This window comes from Lactuca virosa, chromosome 5, assembly GCF_052849685.1.
Source record: "Lactuca virosa cultivar CGN04683 chromosome 5, Lactuca_virosa_CGN04683_v6, whole genome shotgun sequence".
In the NCBI taxonomy this organism is placed as follows: domain Eukaryota; kingdom Viridiplantae; phylum Streptophyta; class Magnoliopsida; order Asterales; family Asteraceae; genus Lactuca; species Lactuca virosa.
In genome coordinates, this window is record NC_136430.1 from 441649381 (window position 1) to 441672043 (window position 22663).

The 22663-nt window shown below is 36.4% G+C and overlaps 1 protein-coding gene and 1 long non-coding RNA gene across 2 annotated transcripts; both read right to left on the minus strand.

Moving 5' to 3' along the window:
* Positions 1-14393: 14393 nt before the first annotated feature.
* Positions 14394-19000, minus strand: LOC145114239 (zinc finger BED domain-containing protein RICESLEEPER 2-like). Its single transcript, XM_079050243.1, has 2 exons — positions 17968-19000; positions 14394-14485 (listed from the first exon to the last, which is right to left on the minus strand). The coding sequence occupies exons 1-2, from the start codon at positions 18998-19000 to the stop codon at positions 14394-14396; spliced, it is 1125 nt and encodes a 374-aa protein (XP_078906369.1).
* Positions 19001-19316: 316 nt separating this feature from the next.
* On the minus strand, positions 19317-20885 carry LOC145116904 (uncharacterized). The gene is made up of 2 exons (XR_013712372.1): positions 20659-20885; positions 19317-19716 (listed from the first exon to the last, which is right to left on the minus strand). It is a non-coding gene; the product is annotated as an uncharacterized LOC145116904 (long non-coding RNA).
* Positions 20886-22663: the final 1778 nt, after the last annotated feature.

Sequence of the window (22663 nt, forward strand, 5' to 3'; positions counted from 1 at the left end):
TATCATTCCAACGCCTGAACAACGTTGTTACAGGTAGTCTGGGTCAATAGCACGGTTATAAAAACTCACATGGGGTATTAATACATCTCGGTTTACGGGGCTGTTAAATGCCTTAGTGATTATATATATACTTATATAAATCTACTTATACTAATTCAAGTATGGAAAACACTTATACATTCAGTCTTTTGGAACTTTTTCAAACTACCACACATACATGGAAAATATTGGATTTTCTAGGAACAAACTCTGTTATTTTACACTGAAAAGGATACTATTCTTATACAAAAACGCTTATGAACTCACCAACTTAATTGTTGACACTTTTTCAAAACTACTTGTATTTCTCAGGGATTTAGTAATACAGGTAAATCATCAGCTTTTGGGGAAGGGACGTTAAGACGTCAGTCTTAAAACTTATTAAATCATCATATTGTAATTTATTTTGAGACATGTATTGTATTCAACAATGTAACTTTTAAATTATATTTATGATGGTTGTGTTTATTTTCTTTACAAATATTCAACTGTTATGATACTACGTGAAGTCACCCGCCCCCGAATGTTTCCGCCATTCTGGTTTGGGGGTGTGACAGATTGGTATCAGAGAATTGTTTATAGTGAACTAAGTATATCGAACCACATAAGATATACAAACTATAAATGCAAAGGGACTAAAACCCTCTGACAAAACGTTTTCACAAACTATACTTTTAAGAAAATAAAATGCTAGTTTTATAAAAGTATAAGTACATGCATGCATCGGTCTAGTATCATAGCCAAAATTTTACAAAAGTATTAAGGCAAGTTGAGACGCTACGATTAGGCATCGGGGTATGTAATCAGATCGAGAATAAATATAGTCTGATCAACTATATTTGTCCGAGATATGACCAACGTATGTCGGGGAATGGTCGTAGTGAGCAACAAGTCAAAAACTTACCAAAGAAAACACTAGAATCAAACTTACAAATTTAAAATACTATACGAGTATTTTATGGTATTATAAGAACTGAAATAAACGTGTGAACCTCGATATTTTGTTAGATCTAGAAATCGTCAAATAAATAAAATCTTACCCATAAAAACTAAAAACCTTTACTGGCAGGTCTATGATTCCGGAGTGTATACTTCCAAGGTTTTATATAATTGAGATTTTATAGACTTAGAATTTGTGATCTATGCTTCACTACCTGTTCCTTGTTTGGTTGTGGTTTTGGAGTAGTATCACTTATTCGAAGGTCTATTTAATCTTAAATTATATACAACTTATATACATTGCGCGGTTATAGGAGGACCCAGTAAGGATAGGTGTAACCACTCCATCATAGCAGTCAGTAGATTCGTTAGACACTTCCATTCTCGCACGACAAACCCAGATAGGTGTAACCACTCCATCATAGCAGTCAGTAGAGGAGACAAGGAGAAACAAGGAGAGATTTCCAAGAAGTGATCAGCCAGATAAACTAAAACATCTTACGCGTCACACTAATGAATAATTACCGTTACTAATTATATTAGATAATTCTTATATCCCTATTCTCGCTTAGATAACAATGGTTGGATTCCATTCTCCCGGAGATCCGTACTTTCCTAATCAAGGGAATGCTGGTTGGCTCAGTGCCGAACCAGAAGATGAGCCTGCAATTCCCCTAGACGATGATTTTGCTGAAGACTTTCTCAAAGACGACGATTCCGGATCAGAAGCTTACAATCCACCTCCAGTTACTTAGAACCCTAACCCTCATCAGAACTGTCAAGGCCCGACGCCTCTGTGGGCCATAAACCTAGACAGGTGGAGTCATGAACAAGGTCAAAATTTCCCCTATCAAGGAGACCGAAGCTTCTACAATCTAGAAGCCGGAGGTTCAGCAGATAGAGCACCTCCCGTGCTGGTTCGTCGCGTTTCTCACAACACGGAACAGGGAAGAGCTATCATCAACCGAGTGGTACAGATTGAGGCTACCACTGGTGTCGATGTTGTTCGTCTTCGCAACCTGGAAGACAATCATAACGCAACAAGGGATCGTACCAACTTCTTGCAGGGAGAACTGGCGGCTTCGCAAGCCAAAGTGCAACGATTACGAGAACATCATGTTGTACAAGATGGGCGTATATTCGAAAGAGAACGCCAGTTAGCCAAATCCAGGGCCGGATCTAGTAAGAAGTAGATCATACTCTACTCGCCCTCTGTTTACTCTCTTGGTTATAGTCTAAGTCTTCGGAGATGTCTTAGAGTTATTTTTCATGCTTTTTCAGTTCGACCGCGAAAATCCATTTTCGGTAGGTCATTTTAATGTCGATGATTTTCCCAGAATTGTGGTGTATTGTAGACCTGTTTAAGGTCAAGTTTTCCAAACTCTATGTACTTAATACACCTATACAATCGACATTTACTTCTTACATTTTGAAAAATAACCACTCAATTTCACATTATTTTGTTACAAGTCGTACTTATATTGAACTTCTAATTCCAATTCCTTACAAGATCCCTATCGAACTAAGTGTTTTGGTTATGAGATATCAAATTCATGTTCATTCTTGATGTCTTACAATCGTTTCATCTTTTAATCTTTATAGTAAAAGATTCCTCCGCGTAAAAACCCGAACCAACTTAAAATGTTAACGTCAATACTCTGTCTTAATAACTTAAATGCTTTTACAGTACTATAGAAACATAACAAAGATGTAGGTCGAATCATCGAGAACAGCATAACAAAACGAAAAACTTGCATTCGCATGAACCCCCGGGATTCGAACTCTTCATTATGAAGTAATGGAGATCGGTGTAAGAATCGGAAGTAAGACGACACATAAGTTCAATATACCTACGAAGGAGAAGGACACCCTATAAATATCAGGAGAGAACAAATCATTATCACCCAGAATAGAACAGAGAACGTAGGAGGACCACGCGTGTTACACGCGAAGTGTTTGAGTGTCTTTTCATCACAATAATAACTAATAAATAATGCAACATAGTGAGTTAATGAATACATTACTCACATTAGGTTTCAAACTTATCGTCTTTTCCTGTATTGGCTAATAACAATAATTCGGATCACGAAACCTCAATCAAGAGTGATTACTTCTCAAATTCATAAGTCGATTTATTGTAGACTCTATTATGAATTACTTTAAAATCTTTTCGAAAACTGAATCGTAGTATCCACCAACCAAAGATAACTTCGTTCGGATGACACTCGTCTGGTAACCATTCTAGAAACTTCATTATACTCTTTTACCAGGACTGCATCATAGGGATGTAGGTCGAATCTTTGAGATCAGTATGATGAAACGAAAAATTTATATTAGGATAAATTATTGGAATACATCTAAAGCCAACCATAATCGCTCACGAGCTCATTTTCTCATCTTGTAACAGAATCATGCCTACGAAGAAACGTAAACAACCCTCCGATAAAACACTAATCCTTCAGATAGATGCGGCTACGTTTCAAGCTGCAGTCACCTCAGCCGTTGCAGCTGTCATGACTCACCATAATGCTAACAACACAAATGTTAGTAGAAATGCGATCGACAATCCCGATCGTGGTGATAATCAATTTCAGCAACAAGTGCCTACTTGTAAAGACACTCCGAACCTCAAACCTAATATTCTGAAATGAAAGTTCGAGAACAAGAAAGGGAGTTGTTCAACTCAAGGACCTACAAAAGGGCAACAAGCTGGGGCAGTCAATACCCCCATCATCCCTGCTATCCCAATACCGACCACACCGTACTTAGGAAACCTCCCACACTGCAGCAAGTGCAGCTACCATCATCATGGAGTCTGCCGAGTACTGCATTGCAATAGATGCAACATGAAGGGGCACACCGCCCGTTTCTGAAGGACTCCGGTCAAATTCATCACTTCAACTACCAACGTTGGAACAAGTCCAATATGTCATCTCTGTGGTGAGAAAGGACATTGCAAGAGGGACTGTCCAACAGAGAAGAACGACAGGGGAGCAGGAGGAATTTGACCCCAGAGAATGGGGAAACATAAAAGAACCCTGCTATAGTTTGGTACGCTTCCAAACCCCAATAATTTATTTATAATTAAAATTACTCTCTCATTCGAACCAAATTACAACATTCATATAAAACTAAGAACCCTATCAGGTAAGCTATGATGGCTTAGTGTATACATTAGGGTCATTTATAATTAAGATTTGTAGATTTAAGGTGAGTAATCCCCCCTCATTTCCTGTTCCTTGTTTGGTTGTGGATTTAGGGCAGGGTTGCTCAGTCAACTGTCTTACCAAATCTTAATTATATATGACTTGTGTACACCAAGCAATGATAGAGAGACCTAGTAGGAATCATTCCATGAAAGTTCATAGTTTCAAAATTATCAGAACCCTCGTATTAGTAGTATCCGCCAAATTTTGAATTAAAAAGGGGATTCATAGCAAAATAACAGAATAAACTAAAGGCGCTGAAAACTTATGTGCGTAGAATTGTTCATTATCATAGTAATCATCTCTTCCAGAATAACTTAATATCTACTTCGTTGAGAAGTTCCGACATCCTCATCCGACACGGTTCGGCTAAATCCTTACCATAAATTTCTTTTTATGCCGTGTAAAAGAACTTTTTCCTTAATCAGCTGTCAGATGAAAAATTTCAAATCCATAACGCAAACCCTTATATCGTCTATCACTTCAAAACTTCAGAAGTACCCATGACAGGGGTACCACACCTTCTAGCCTGCTCAATAGATAGAAAACTTGAAACAGAAAGCACCAAAGAAGTCTCAGAAGTCAGTAACCACCCGTAGCATACCCAAGAGATCTCTGAGGAAGACCACTTGTACTGCAGGTCAAGTTCAAGAATAGAGTATAAGAACTCATTAGGTTAATCTATCGCTGCTAGTTGTATATGAAAGAGTGGCATATAATTTAGACTCAACAAGATGTAGGATGTGTGATTCCGCCCTACTTCCTGTTCCTTGTTTGGTTGTGGACTTGGGGCAGAGCCACCCAACCGAAGGTTTTGTTGATTTAAATTATATACAACTCGTATACACGAGGTGAGGATGGATGAGCCAAGGATGAGTCTTATCATGAACTACATAGCAAAAGCCCGCATGCTTACTATAACAACCGGAGATACCTGAGTGGGAGTGGTAGCGGATTGCAATGGGCTTAAAAATCAAGTTACCAAGGCAACGGATGGACTTGATGCCATTTTGGGTGATCGTCGACAGGTTATCCAAATCCGCATGCTTCCTACCAACAAAGGAAACAGACAAGCTGGAGAAACGGACTAGAACCTACATCAGGGAGATTGTGCGACTGCATGGTGTACCAATATCCATTATCTCGGACTGAGATAGTAGATTCACCTCGAGGTTCTGGCAGTCACTACAAAAATCTCTAGGAACGAGACTAGACAAGAGTACCGCCTACCACCCACAAACCGACGGACAGAGTGAGAAGACCATTCAAACCTTGGAAAAATATGCTAAGGGCTTGTGTGATCGATCTTGGTAAGGCATGGGATACCCACTTACCATTGGTCGAGTTCTCGTACAACATTAGCTACCACACTAGCATCAAAGTTGCTCCATTCGAAGCCCTCTATGGCCGCAAGTGCAGATCACCTTTGTGCTGGGCTGAAGTGGGTAACACGCAACTAGCTAGAGGACAAGTACCTAACAGCACCCTCACAGGCCCATAAATCATAAGAGAAACGACCGAGAAGATTGTCCAAATCCGGGAACGACTAAAAGCTTCAAGAGACGGACAAAAGAGTTATGCGGACAAAAGACGGAAGCCCTTGGAATTTCAGGTTAGAGACTGAGTACTATTCAAAGTCTCACCCTGGAAGGGATTAATATGTTTTGGAAAACGTGGGAAACTAAATCTAAGGTATATCGGACCATTCGAGATCCTTTCCAGGACTGGCCCGGTAGCATACAAACTTCGATTACCACAGGAGCTCAATAACGTACATCCTACCTTTCATGTGTCAAACCTAAAGAAGTGCTTGTCCGATGAGACCCTCGTCATCCCTCTGAACGAATTGAAATCAACGAGAGTCTCCACTTCGTAGAAGAACCAGTAGAAATCATGGATAGGGAAATTAAAAGAACAAAACAAAGTCGCATACCCATTGTGAAGGTCCGCTGGAATGCCAAGCGAGGACCTGAATACACTTGGAAGCGCAAAGATCATATGAAACAAAAACACCCGCATCTCTTCCCTAGTCCATAAATGCCTATCTTAGAATTAATTTCGGGACGAAATTCCCTCTAACGGGGGGATGATGTGACAACCCGATATTTAAAGTCAATATAATGACCTAAAGTCAAGTACTATAATCTATTTTTGGAATCAATAAAAATAGCGTCAAAAACGAATTGTTCAAAAATCTCAATCGGGTTGCATAAAATGATAGATATCGTGTCAAGGTTTTCAGAAATATAAAGAACACTGAAATCCGAGTTATAACGAAGAAGTTATGACCAATCAAAGATTCGCGTCAAAACCGGTAAAACACTGTTAAGCGTAAAACGCGAAATTTCAATAAAATACCTTTTAGCCTTAGGTATCTAAATGAAAGTAGTAGATATCACTAAACCATAAGCGTACATAAAAAGAACGTCAAAATCTGATTTCGTATGAGGAAGTTATGATTTTTCTAAGTTTCGGATATAGCAGTAGACAGCTAAAAACTCGAAATAGAGATTGAGCGACTTTTGGCCGAAACAATCTAAACAAGAATTGAAGATCTCAACAATAGTAGTACAACGGTAAAAAGACAGACGAAAACGGACATCGGATGAAGAAGTTATGGATTTTTGACGGAGTTTTCCTGTCCCGACCTACTAAAAATAAATATAATAAAATTTAAAGTCAAAATTAACCGACAAAGTCTAAATGAGAGTTGTAGAGCATAATCTCACCTTCGCGTCAATATAAAGAACGTCAAAAATGGTGTTCGTATGCGAAAGTTATGAATTTCTGAAGTTCGGGGCGTGAACCCCAACACTGTGTCAGAGTTCACGACGTGAAAAAGAGGTTCACGACGTGAACTCAGTGCTGACGACTTCTGGAACCTGACAGACTGCTGTCGCGACTACGCACCTGATGACGACCAAGTTCACGACGTGAATAAGCTTGGTTCACGAAGTGAGACCCCAAAAATGACCTTATAAATAGAAACCGAAGGTCTCGGGTTTAGGCTGCTCATTTCCATCCTCTCTCCTACTTCTACTCTGTGTTAAGCATCCCGAGACTACCCCGAAGCCCCGGTAACACCCCTAAAATACGACGCGAGTCCCGACGCCCCGAAGTTCCCGATAAAAACATTCTTTCCAGTCGAAGTGCTGCCCGCGTGAAGCTCGTTTCTTCACCAGAAACCCGCGGTTACGTCAAGAAAGATCATTCCTAGAAACGACACGCTGCCCGATCCACCACTTATCAAGTGAGTTCATACCCCTTATTTTCACGTCTTTTCTATGTTTTAGGGGGGGAAATACAAGTGAAGCACAAGAAAAACTTACGTTGAAATACTTATAAGTTCAAATGTTTTACCTACATCTTATGTATAAATGTTAAATACATAAAATAACGTAACTACTAAAGTTAAAGACTACTTTTCATGCAAGGTTGGTAATACACCAAGGTTTTTCATCCTGCTGGAACACCCTTTTTAAAACTATAATAAGTATAGTTACGAGATATTCATGATATTTTTACATACTATAAAGAAAAGAGGAAATACTTATATTCACAAGGAAAATGGACTTTTCATACGTAAACCTGTGATACCAAATTTTATGAGATATCTGAATTCATCGAACCGTTCAGTTCGCAGATTAAGTCCTGTTTTATAAGTCATAATCTCTTGTAGGGAGAGCGTGATATTTGTGTATAGATCTATATGGGACTGACAATCCCGCACCGAAACTGTTAGCTACAGTTAGACCGGCAGGTCTGGGGTGACAAACGTCATATCATTCCAACGCCTGAACAACGTTGTTACAGGCAGTCTGGGTCAATAGCACGGTTATAAAAACTCACATGGGGTATTAATACATCTCGGTTTACAGGGCTATTAAATGCCTTAGTGATTATATATATACTTATATAAATCTACTTATACTAATTCAAGTATGGAAAATACTTATACATTCAGTCTTTTGGAACTTTTTCAAACTACCACACATACATGGAAAATATTGGATTTTCTAGGAACAAACTCTGTTATTTTACACTGAAAATGATAATATTCTTATACAAAAACGCTTATGAACTCACCAACTTAATTGTTGACACTTTTTCAAAACTACTTGTATTTCTCAGAGATTCAGTAATACAGGTAAATCATCATCTTTTGGGGAAGGGACGTTAAGACGTCAGTCTTAAAACTTATTAAATCATCATTTTGTAATTTATTTTGAGACATGTATTGTATTCAACAATGTAACTTTTAAATTATATTTATGATGGTTGTGTTTACTTTCTTTACAAATATTCAACTGTTATGATACTACGTGAAGTCACCCGCCCCCGAATGTTTCCGCCATTCTGGTTTGGGGGTGTGACAATAATGGTCTTATTAAAAACGGTACATGGATACTTGTTCCCAAACCGGAAAATGTTAATGTTGTTCGTTCTATTTGGCTACTTAAAAAGAAACATAATATATATGGTACTTTAGCTCGCTACAAAACACATTTGGTTGAAAATGGTACAATTCAACAATCCAGAAAAGAATGTGAAGAAACTTCTAGTCTGGTTGTTAAACTAACAACGATTCGTACTATTATTAGTTTGGTTGTCTCGTACAATTGGAAAATTAGATGTAAAAAACACTTTCTTACACGAACATCTTGAAGAAATAGTTTACATGCACCAACCTTCGGGATTCCAGGATCATACACACCCGGATTATATGTGCCACCTTCAGCAGTCATTGTATGGCTTAAAACAGTCCCCAATGAATGGGGATATGAGCATATTTATAGGCAAGCACGGGAAACCCTAATTCTAATAGGCCATACCCATATATAATTAGCCCATAAAAGGGGTTCCTTAATTTTCAACCAATCATAGAATGCCATGTGGGCACTTCTGAAATCTTCAACCTCATGAGCATCTTCCGTGAGCATCACCCGTGAGCATCTTCCATGAGCATCATCCATGAGCAACTTCCATGAGCATCACCCGTGAGCATCATCACATAAGCATCTTCCATGAGCATCATCCGTGAGCATCTTCCATGAGCATCATCGCATGAGCATCACCCATGAGCATCATCTGTGAGAATCTTCCATGAGCATCATCCATGAGCATCCTCTATGAGCATCATCACATGAGCATCTTCCATGAGTATCTCATCAAAGGATATCATGGCTTAATAATGGAAAACATGTCACACCCCCAAACCAGACGACGGAAACGTACGGGGGTGGAGGACTTCATTTGTAGTATCACAACACATGCATCATAGTAATCAAAGTACAAACAACCATTGTATTTAAAAGAATATAAATATTTACATGTGTTCAATCATTGTATATTGAAACCAAAATAGTTATACAAAAGAAGAAGATATGACTCAAAATAGCTTCATCTTCTCAAAAGCTCGGGGAGTACATGTCTACTGATTCCCTGAGAATACAAGTAATTTGAAAAGAGAGTATCAACATAAAGTTGAGTGAGTGCATAAGTATTTATGTTTGAAAGTATGTTTTCTGTTTCTTGAATATGTAAACTGTTCCAGAAAATCCTATATTTTCTGTTGTATATGAAAAGTAGTTTTAATCACATAAAACCGTTCTATTTGTAAACCAATGTTCTGTTATTGAATTCCTTTTGTATAAACTGTATAAGTGAGAGTGTGCCTGACTTAACCAACTATTTATTGAATACTGAGATGTAATACTGTAAAAACTGTATCATGGTAAGCTGGTACTTTGAAAATGTACTTACGTTTAGTTAATTATACACTAACGTATTGTTAATATCATTTTTAATGAGTTATTATAACCATACTGAGACTAGATGGCCTGAACCAACGCTTTGAAGGATTCTAAAACTATTGATAACAACTGTCACTCGTAGGCGTGTATGCCTGACTGTAGCTAGCAGTCTGAGTGCGGGGTTGTCAATCCCAATATAGATCTATACACACATTGTTTCGATCCCCGACTGGAGATTCTGGTTATAATGTCAGGACTTTAACTATGTTGTTTAAATGAACTAAAAAACCTGAATCAAATGACTCATAAAAAGCATATAGACGTTACATGTATAATAGTTATGAAAACTCAATCATTCTGAAATGAATAATTGATAGTATGCCATTGAATTAGTATTTGAAAGATGTATACTCTTGATTAGTTTTGAATCAAACATTTGTTCTTGTAAAACAATGTATTTTAGTATATTTGAATCGTGATTTAATATTCTATGAATCATAATTTATACCTATTATAATTTATATGTACTTTCTGAATTGATACTAACTATTCATGAATGCAACCCCTTACTCAACATGTTACAAAGGGTATTTGAACTGAACAAATTAACTATTATATTTATATATATATATATATATATATATATATATATATATATATATATATATATATATATATATATATAAGTAAAATTTAAATGACATTTGGACAAATAACCGTTACTTATAATCCCACATCCAAACAATGAAAAGGAACCAAAGTGAGCTATCAGTCGTAAGCCTTTTAAACTTTATTTATATATATATATATATATATATATATATATATATATATATATATATATATATATATATATGATTTCTGGGGAAAAATATAAGTTTATAAAACCATTTAAAAGAAGTTTAACATTTTGAAATACTTTTGATGACTTGATGTCATTTTAACACAATCTTTGAAACCATTAGTTTGTAATACAAAATCTTTGTGTTAGACTTGTATTCCCCCCCCCCCCCCCTTAAAATAGTAAAAACTATGAAAATACGGGGGGTATGAACTCACTTGGTAAGAGTGACGATTTGATGAAAAGCTGGGCTTTACGCGGGCAGCACTTCGACTGGAAAGAGGTTAGCTTCTCGAGAATTTCGGGGCTTCGGGCTTTCGTCAGAGCTTGGATATGTCGTCGGGGTAGTCTTGAGAGGCTTAAAAGTGAGTGAATATAAGAGAGAGGTTGGAAATTGGCACTTAAAACCGGAGGTCTTGGTTCCTATTTATAGGAGGCTGAAGCCTCCTCGTACGCGGGGCGTAGCGTACGTGCTCAGCCTATGGGTTACGCGTCGGAGCTAGTGTGCCTGTATGGCATGCATGCGAGGATTGGGTGACGGAGGGTCGACGTGGCTGGCTCCGGGTCGCATACGTGCAAAGTACGCTGGGCGTACGAAGCGAAGTACATTGGGCGTAAGCCTCTACGCGGGGCGTACCTCCTCGGATAAGTCTCGAATTTTTATTTATTTTTATTTAAAAACTTCAAAAATTCATATCTTTTGCATACAAGCTTCGTTTTTGACGATCTTTATATCCATGCGTAGGTGAGATCAAGCTCTAAAACTTTCGTTTAGACTTCGTTGGCAAATTTTGAATTTATTTTTATAGTTATATTTTTAACAGGCCAGGACAGGAAAAGTCAGTTAAAAATTCATAACTTTTTCATCCGACGCCCATTTCCGTCTGTCTTTTTATCGTTGTACTACTATTGACGAGATCTTCAATTCTCGTTTAGGTTGCGTTGGTTAAAAATCACTCGATCTTTATTTCGAGTTTTTAGCTGTGTACTGCTATGTCGAATCTTAGAAAAATCATAACTTCTTCATATGAAGTCAGATTTTGGCGTTCTTTTTATGGACACTCTCGGTTTAACGTATACTATAACTTTCATTTAGATAGTTAAGGTTAAAAAGCATTTTATTGAAAATTCATTTTTTACGTTAAACAGTGTTTTGCCGGTTTTGTCGTGGATTTTCGATAGGTCATAACTTCTTCGTTATAACTCGGAATTGGGCGTTCTTTCTATTTTTGGAATCTTTGACACGATTTCTACCAATATGTTCATCCCAAACAAGTTTGTTTAACCTTTCATTTTTTAGGGTTGATATGTAAATGTACATAGTATACAAAAATTTCCCTTTATTATTATTATTATATATATATATATATATATATATATATATATATATATATATATATATACTATTACATAAGGTCAAAATAACAGATTGTTACAAAACATGTGGCTCAACTTCATCATGAAGCATCACAAGATTCTCCATTCCCTTCCAAGGTGCTCCATGCTCCCTTTTAGAAGATCCCTTTATTTGTTACTTGATCCATTCCATTCTCAGATGATATGTTCCTTTGTCACATTCACCATGAACTCCAAGTGCTCCATGTTGATTTATGATGCTCCATTGCAACTCCAAGTGCTCCATGTACCTCCAAGTGCTCACTTGTGATTCCTGATGCTCACTTGCAACTCCAAGTGCTCTATGTGACGGACAAGACTTCATAACCCAACATAGTATAATTTTTCATTTATGATATTTGACATGCCATAAAATATTACATATATTATAAAATAGAACAAATTCCATAGGAACCAAATACATTTGTTCTGTTGTAAAGTGTAAAGAAAATAAGAATTCTATCATATTGGTTATTGAATCTTTACTTTAAGTCCTTACAACATTTGATGGGTTTGATATTTAGCATTTCCAACTGACTTTGGAAAAATAGCTTATATTAGATTATGTGTTATTCCTTATATAAGGCACATAACCCTTTTTTCTTTTCCATAAAGTGTTGCACTGATAAATTTGTAACGTCCTAAAAATTAAGACTAAAATTTTCATTTTTAAATTAATAAAACTGTAATCCAAAACATCATCACGAAACCAAAGTGGAACCAAAAGTATCAATACATCATAAAATATCAGAGTAAGTCACAAAATGCGGAATAAGGCGGTGTGTGCTCTATAATCATCCCGAGCTCTTCCCTTTTGAACTAGAAGTACTTGAAACTAAAACTGAAAATCGTAAGCACAAAGCTTAGTGAGTTCCCCAAAATACCACATACTAAACATAATAAACACATACTGGGCCCCCGCCCGACATCGAGTCCCACCCGGCCTCGGGCCCCGCTCGGTTTACAGATCTGTCAATCACCAGGCCCCGCCTGACATCGGGCCCCGCCCGATACACATATAAGCATATAAAAATATAATCATACCAACCCATGCGATAATCACAAAGATAGTAGCAACAATACAGTCATCGGGCCTCGCCCGACATCGAGCCTCGCTCGGTATACATACCAACGCATGCACGTGCAAGAGTCACATAGACATCTAGCATCCTAACATAGTAAACCATGGTCCGACATTGGTGCCTTCGACCCGCTAAACACAATGAGGAAACTCACCTCTAAATCTGAACAATAGTTGATGAGGCTCCGAATCCTAACCATCAAAAGACCAATTGTCAAACATAATCCAAAATACCCATAAATACCCCCTTGGGTCAAACGGTCAAAAAGTCAAAAAGAGTAAACTCAGCTGACCGCCACATCGTGGTATCCCTTACCATGTCGTGACGTTGAATACAACAAAATAGCCACGACCAGGCCCGCCACCACGCCGTGGTGGCCTTACCACGTCGTGGTAACTGGATTTTCAGCAGCTTAACGCATTTAACCATTTCCTTCGATCCAAAAGGGTCTCCAACTCAGATCTAGTCCAAAATGGGGTCTAGATGGATAAAGTTTCCAACTTTATCCAATAGAACCCTCCAAAGTGCATAGATCTCAACTTTAAGGTCCAAAATATCACATAAACAAAGCAATATTCTCTCAATCCTTAATATTACTTGCTTAAAGGCTCCATTAAAGTTTCTAACACTAAACACATCATAAAAATCGGTGCTTTTCAAACATACATGTCTGATGCATGTATTGAACTCTTATTAGGTTAAATTAGGTCAAAAGGGCCAAGATTCCTTGCATGGCCTCAAAACTCAAATCTGAATCAGATCTAAAGAGCCAAATGCTTCAAATGGCTTGGAGATTCATAAAGTTGCAAGCTTTATGAGATTCAACCTTCACAAGGCATAGAGAAAAGTGGAAAAATCCATAGATCTATCAACTAACTCATCAAGATGAAGACTTTATACCTCCTTGAGATGTTTGAGGAAGATAAACTCCTGGATCTACATTGCTTTGGACTCCCAATATGATCTTCCACCACCTTCTTCCTTCACAAGCACCAAACACACACACTTTAAGGGTAAAAAATCACACAAGGGATCTAGGGTTTGCAAGGGACGATTTGGAGAGATGGAGGTCGATAGGAGGGAGGCTATGAGAGGTTAAGGAGTTTAAATAGGGGCTCAGCCCTTAAACTTTAGGGTTTTATCCAACAGCCGCCACCATGTCGTGGCGAAAATCACCACGTTGTGTCTTGCAAAAGAAACTATTATACACAAACGAAAATAATTTCATACCTGGAATCAAGTTTTACATATAAATTATAAAGTGCATCATGGATAATGATGTCTGATTTGTGTGTATATCTTTGATTGACTTGATAGAAAATGCTTTCATTTAGCAAAGACCTCAATTTTTTTTTTTGTTAAAGTGCACTTAATTTAAACGTACTATGTGACATCCCCGATTTGACGGCCAGAAAAGACCGATTTGTTTATGCTTTATTTGAAAATCAGAGTATACTTTTGAAGAAATATGTTGCGGAATTTGTTCCCAAAAATATGATAAGTAAATTATCAAGCATTCCCGAAGGAATGGGTTTTCATTATATTAAAAGCACTGGGGTGTCATTGTTAATACAGTACATAAGCATAAACAAAAATAATACAGGCCTTACAACATCTGTTATTCTAATGGCCTATAATCTATTGATTTCTCATCATATCAACACTCCCGTGCTCTTTTTCCACTACCTGTAATGCAAGAAACTGAGTGGGTCGGGCTTGGGAGCCTGGTGAGCACATAGGGTTTTCAACCCACAATAATTAAGTTTATTAATTTCATCAATCAATCAACCCTGTTACCCGTTCCCGTTATCCTCACTTTTTGTCCCTAAAGCATCTAAAGTAAGGGACCTAGCCTACAGATTTTTCATCGGGGCGACAACTATGTGTAGGGGATTCCTCAGGAATATATGTCAAAAGGCAACCATGGGGGAATGGAGTACACCTGGTGAACACATAGTTCAAAAACACCTACAGGTTGTGAGTCTGCCAACGTTCCACTAGACTGTCTAGAATAGTTTGTGGTCGTCATCTATACTCCGCTAGATGACTGGATCATCTTAAACATCGAGGCCTCTCATCATTTATTTCATCATCTATATCATCTACCCATCTTTACCCATCATATTTATAGGCACAAAATACATATACAGTTTAAATCGAATAAAACATGTATATTTTGTTCATCCAGCATAGATATCAAGAACACAGATAATATGCACACATAGCACGTAATTTTTATTAAATACTTCATATATATGTGTAAGATGAAAGTAACTATGCACTCACCTAATGTAACGAATGTATATCTCACTTCCCAGTAGTTTTCAATGTGTTTCCTCAATCTAAACAGTTAAAAATTAAATCTAATGTTACCAACCTAATAATCATAAGCTATAATATAACTAATAATAATATTTTTGTTATTTAATAACGATTCGTTAATTATTTTATATGAACCTTCTTGGTCTAATATAAAAATGGTTTATTTTTAAAAGAATAATAATCTGGTTATAGCTATATCATGGTCGTTGATCCAATATTTCATTAAATAATTGAAAAGGGATAAAAATGGTATGACCAAAAATATAACGGCAACATATTTATGAAAATTATCTAACGTCTTAAATTTATAACAATGAGTTTATAATGATAGATTATATTTAATATAAGTATAAAAAGTTTACCTTTAAACTTCTCAATTTTTGACGATCTTTGACTCTATTTATATTATGGAGAATACTTATTTTTGGACAATAATCCGATCGAGAATCACCTATTTATACTTCCATGAAAATACCATCCTACAAAGTTTCTTTGGCGGCTAAAACAAAAATATATATTAAAATACGTGTTCATCAAAATCCTCATACATACATGTTACAAGCTCATCAATTCTTAGATTTAAGTAAATGACTCATCCCTACGTTTTGTAACTATATCCATATGAATATATTATTATTATTATTATTATTATATATATATATATATATATATATATATATATATATATATATATATATATATATATATATATATATATCAAAACATGCCACACATTATTATGACTAAAATTTATTTCTCTATTTGTTTATATTTTTCCTTCCACATTAATTTATTTCATTAATATAAACATATATTTGCACAATTACTTTTTATGTTTTATTTTTCTATATAAAAATAACTATTTGATTAGCCTTACCGATACGAAAATATATATTGCTTAATTTATAACTTACGATTATACATAGTATATGTCTATGTCTAAATTAGGATAATAAAATTATATAAATATAACATGAACACGAATTATTTCCAAATAGATATCATTTTATGATCTATTTGAATTTAATTATCAATAACTAACGTCGTAAAACTAGGTGTAACACAAAAAATATCGTTTCACTACTTTGGTTCACCCTTTAAGATATTTAGACCAAATACGTCTTCTATTGTTTGAGATTTTACGGTCATTACAATTTTCGTTAAGATTATTTATACTAAATAATCTTTTTATTTTTAACGTTTATTTTTGCCATATTTATTAAGTTTTTAAAATATTTTTTTTACACAAATATTATATACACATAATATTTGTCAAATTTCCAAGCATATAGTATATAAACTAATAAATATATATACTCGAATAATCTCTTTCACTTATTTATAAAAGGTTACAATCGTCGATCGACGTAAATACATATTTTATAATTACGCCAAACAGGAAACGCGGACATTACAATTATCCCCCCCCCCCCCCCCCCCCCCCCTTAGGATGATTTCGTTCCGGAATCATGCATCAGCAAACAGATTTGGATAACGACTTCTCATGTCACTTTCTGTCTCCCAAGTGAGGTTCGGATCATTCGTATGTTTCCATCACACCAACACTAATTCGACCATCTTACGTCGCAACTTTTTCGTCTTATGGTCAATAATTGCGTCGGGCTCCTCAATTAGCCTCTTGTTTTCATCGATCCTTTCCTTCATTAGACAAGAAAAGATTGGAAAGGGATGTTAGTCGGCTCGGAGAAGTTGTAGGCCCCAATAAAAAATATCAAGATTCCTACCGGCTGATGTAGGGTGGGATAAAGTTGCTCTCGAGAACTCTGAAAGTGGGATCATATCGGGTTCTTCACCCAAGAACTTTCTCAAATAACAAACGTGAAATGTGTTATGGATACCTTCCAGTTCAGCTGGCAACTCCAACTTATAAGCTTGATTTCCAACTCTCTGAAGCACTTCAAATGGTCCAATGAATCTTGGACTCAACTTCCCTCGTTTTCCAAATCTGATTAGTCCTTTCCACGGAGAGACTTTGAGCAATACCAAATCTCCACCTTCAATTTCTCAGCAGTCTGATGGACAATCTCAGGACCCATAAACTGCTTTTCTCCAACTTCAAGCCAACAAGACGGCGTACGACACTTCTGTCCATACAATGCATCATAAGGTTCCATCTTAATGCTCGAATGATAACTGTTGTTGTAGGAAAATTCCACTAGCGGTAAGTACTCATCCCAGTTACCTGGAAATTCCAAAGTACATGCTCGTAACATATCCTCCAATGTTTGAATCGTCCTTTCACTCTGACCATCAGTCTGGGGATGGTAAGTTGTACTTAAACACAGTTTTGTACGCATTTCCTCTTGTAGACTTTTCAAAAATCTTGATGCGAAACGACTGTCACGATCCGATACAATCGTTAATGGTACACCGTGAAGTCTTAGTAAGATATTTCTCAGTTGATTCAACTATGTTCGTCTTCATCTTTTCTCTTAGTTTATTTCTCAATGGGGGGTTAGGTGCCATAAAATCCGGGTTTTGGCGTTTCCCTAATATCGATGATGAAGCGGTAGACTCGGCAGTACTTGAAGTGGAACTTGGAGAATGAATTCTAATATAATCATTATATAATTCGTACATAGAATCCATGATATATTTCTTTTTGGCCTCCACCCCTTTTTCTCCATAACGATCCTCAAGTAGTATAACCAAATACTTTACTTTGTTCCTTGGATCAAGAATCAAAGCAAAGTAGAGCAATAAATTCATTTTTTCTACGTCGCCAAAATACTTATCAAACTTTACTTTCATGGCCAATGCAATATCACAAAGACTGGAATCGGAAATAGCATCATCCAAGAGCGTACGAATGGAATATATATCTTCAATGCATGTGTTTGATGTCACATAAAGTGTCCCGGAAATCCTCAAAGTAACATCATGAAAATGTTTTAAAAAATGACATACATTCCTAACCCTTTCCCAATCGTTTGATGAAGGTATCGACAAACCCGCCTTTTCAATTTCGTACCGAAAATCAAATTCCTCAAGATCATATCTCTCAAAAGTTTTTTCGTAAGCTTGTGCAATTTCCAACATATGGTAAGTAGAGTTCCATCCTGTTGGCACATCTCTCTTCAAGTGTTTTGTTATACCAGGATTAGCAACCTTAGCAAACTCGATAAACTTATGAATTCTAGATGGCGATCGCCTAATCCATTTAACCGCCCATCGAACTATCTCAACCGCCTTATCAACTTTTTTTATGCCATCTTGCACCACTAAATTTAAAATGCGGGCAACACATCGAATATGCATCCATTTCCCATTTAGAAGACACGTGTTGGAGTTTTGAAAACTTTTTTTCAAGAAGTCAATTGCCACATCATTCGCACTTGCATTGTCAACATAAATTGTGAAAATATTTTCTATTTCCCACTCTATTAAACATTTCTCAGCCATTTTTCCAATATCAACCCCACGGTGACTCTCTTGAGAAGAAAAACACAAAAAAAAAAAAATTCAACTTCCATTCGTTATCAATAAAGTGGGCGGTGAGACACATATAACATGATTGTTGTTTAGAAGTCCACGTATCGGTGGTCAAACATATTCTACCAACGTTTTTTTTAATAAAGTCACGAATTTTTTCTTTTTCGTCTACAAATAATTGGTAGACATCCGTTGTACTTGTACTTCTACATGGAACTTTAAACAATGGTTGAGTAACACTATTGTAATACCTAAAGCCCGCACCTTCTACAAAGCTAAAAGGAAGTTCATCAACTACCAACATGTGGGCTAGAGCCTTACGACTCTCATTTTGATCAAATTTCCAAGTTGACAATTTGTTTTCATCACCATATTGGAAAGTTAGTTGTTTCTGCCCACCACTAAGTTTATCCAAGTAAGTTTTACATTTCGTTAAATGATAACCTAGATTTTTGGTCCCATAACCACTTGATTCGCACTTGTAATTCCCACCACAACAATGCTTACATTTGCATCTTTGAACACCGTTTTCATTCTTATACCTTTCAAATTATTTCCAAACTTTCGATCTTGGGTTGAATTCTTTAGTTTTTTTTCTGTTTTTCTTGTGTAACTTGATCATTGGTTGGGTTTTCAACTTCAATTGTCTCATCTTCCACTTCAATATAGTCATCCGTATTTGACATCTAAAACAGAAAAAAAAACTGTTAAAAAACATAATAATCATGAAAAAAAATTGATAAACAGAAAAAAACCAGAAAGATTGTTAATTCCAAGGTAAATATCCATTGAAAGGGTTCATGACAAACTAGCTAGTGTTCCGGGATTGTGTTTATGCGATAATAACATGAAAACTATCAATTATAAAACAAACATTTATAAAACAACAGAGCATAATTATAGTACAAGCATTTATAAAACAACAGGGCATGACAATCACTAATTAATTATCAATAAGTTAAAACACTAATTAGCAACTTTTGACAGCAAACCGTAAATAAGAATAGCAACAAACTTTAAATCAAATAGTCAAATGAGAATCTAGAATAACAAATAACTTAGCTGTCTGTTAGTGTATATTTGACTTGCTCTAGTGTCCTTTTGACAAATTTGTTTTTTTTTGTATTTTATATTCATTTTTCATAATTTAAAATCATTAAAATTAAAAAATAAAATAAATGGGCCATATTACCCTTACCTTCTAAATTACTATCATATTGTTTTTTTAATTCGTTTTTCCTCATAAGTAAAAGAAAGGATTAATCGACTGTTTCATATAAATTATTGTGAGTATGCAAGTCAAAGTTTGACTTGTGAATCATGCGTTTATATTCTAAAAAAAATGAAACTTTTAACATTATTTCGTTTTGGAGGGTAAAGTTCAAGAGTTCTTGCGATTTACAAGAATGACAGATTACGAAGATAAGGGCAATGAGTAATCGTCATTCGGCACTTTAATATCATCCGAATTGAGAAAAACAATAGCAAGTATCCAATGATAATATATGAAAATTTGCAAAACATGTATTGTATACATAGAAAAATGTATAGACAAAACAGGGGAGGATTAGCAAAATGTATAGACAGAGGACGACTAGCTAAAGCCAATTACTGTATCGAAAGTGCACCTGAATACCCGATGACCCGGCGAGGCGGCGACCAGCTGATGACCGGCGAGGAGGCGGCGACGACTAGCTGAAGCTGATTGACCGGTGACGAACGATGACGAGTGGACTGCGAACGAGGGTTTTCTTTTGACGAAGAGAAAATAGAACGAGGCGACTTGGATTTGGGACTAAGACTAATTAGGACGGATAAAGGGATTTCATCTGATAAACTCATAGAGGGATTTCATCATATGTTTTGGGCCCGTTATTATTAAAGAAATTTTGGACAATCGGGTATACCCGAATCCCAACAACCTTACCCTTTACCCGACCTGAAAAAAAATCGGGTTACCCAAATACCCAAAAAAATTAACCCGATATCCGAATTACCCGACCCGATTTACCCGATACCCGAAAAAATCGAGCGGGTAATTCGGGTAACGGGTATTTTCGACAGGGCTAAGTCTTACTATCTCTTTCACGTAAGCATTTGCAAGCTTATCCACAGACCATTTCTCATTGGCTGCTATGAAGTGTGCACTCTTTGTGAAACCATCTACGACTACCCAAATCATGTCGTGACCGTTCTTCTTTTTGGGTAGTTTAGTCACAAAATCCATGGTGATGTCTTCCCATTTACCCATGGGTACATGTAAAGGTTCTAAACTCTCATATGGTTTCTGATGTTGTGCTTTAACTCTCGCACATGTCACACACTTGGCCACATACTTTACAACATCGAGCTTCATCGTCGGCCACCAGTAGTAGGGTTTCAGATCCCTATACATCTTAGTGTTATCGGGATGAATTGAGTATATGGTCTTGTGAGCTTCATCTATCAGAATATCCCTTATTCTTCCCATCTTAGGTATCCAAATCCTATATTGGAATACCTTCAATCATTGAATGTTTGTATCGAACACCAACGTTTTGCCTAAATGTTCTTCCTTTCGGTCATTTTTATCCGAAGCTTCTTCCTGAGCTTTCTTAATGCTTTCCACAATTGTCGAGACAACTTCAATTCTTAACGCTCTTGGCCTTTTTCTTTCCAAGTTTACCTTTCGACTTAGAGCATCAGCTACAATATTTGCTTTACCAGGATGGTAAATTATCTCACAGTCGTAATTCTTGAGTAACTCTAGCCAGCGTCGTTGTCTCATATTCAATTCCTTTTGATTAAGAGATACTGGAGACTCTTATGATCAGTAAAAAGTTTACATTTCGTGCCATAAAGATAGTGCCTCCAGATCTTTAGTGCGAAAACTACTGCTGCCAACTCCAAATCATGAGTGGGGTAGTTCAATTCGTGGACTTTCAGTTGTCGAGATGCATATGTTATTACTTTATCTCTTTGGGTCAGAATACAACCTAGCCCAACTCCAGATGTGTAACGCCCGGGTTTCGGGGCTAAGCATTATCAGACGATGTAATAGTCTAGGTCAACTATTGTAACTCTTTTGAGATAATAAATATGAAATATTTGAGTACTATGTGAATTATGTGTCTTTATGTGCTTATTACTTATTTATAAATATATAATAAATAAAGGATAAAAATAAGCGTCCAAAATTAAAGTATGAGATAAGCCCGATATCTTTACATAAAGTTGTAGCGGTCGAAACAAGGACTCCGGATATATAAAGAATGCCGAAATCCGAGTTATAACGAAGAAGTTATGACCCGTCGAAATTTCGCGACGGAACCGGCACGACACCGGGAAGTGTAAATAGTGAATTTACGATAGAAGACTTTTTAGCCTTAGTAATCTAAACAAAAGTCATAGAATATATTAAACCGAGAACATCCATAAAAAGAACGCCCAAATCTGACTTCGTATGAGGAAGTTATGATTTTTCTAAGATTTGGCATAGCAGTGCACGACCCGAAACTCGAATTTTAGTTCGAGCGGTTTTTAGCTTACGTGAACTAAATGAGAGTTGAAGATCTCATTAATAGGAACTCAACGGTAAAAATACAGATGAAAACGGAGTCCGTATGAAGGAGTTACGAATTATTCGCAGTCATT

Excerpts from the sequence above, each read along its gene's own strand:
- LOC145114239 (XM_079050243.1), bottom strand. The coding sequence starts at position 19,000 with ATGGCTGAGAAATGTTTAATAGAGTGGGAAATAGAAAATATTTTCACA. Across the intron at positions 14,486-17,967 it reads TCTTACTAAGACTTCACGGT|GTATGAAATTATTTTCGTTT; the intron begins GTACCATTAACG and ends ACTTGATTCCAG.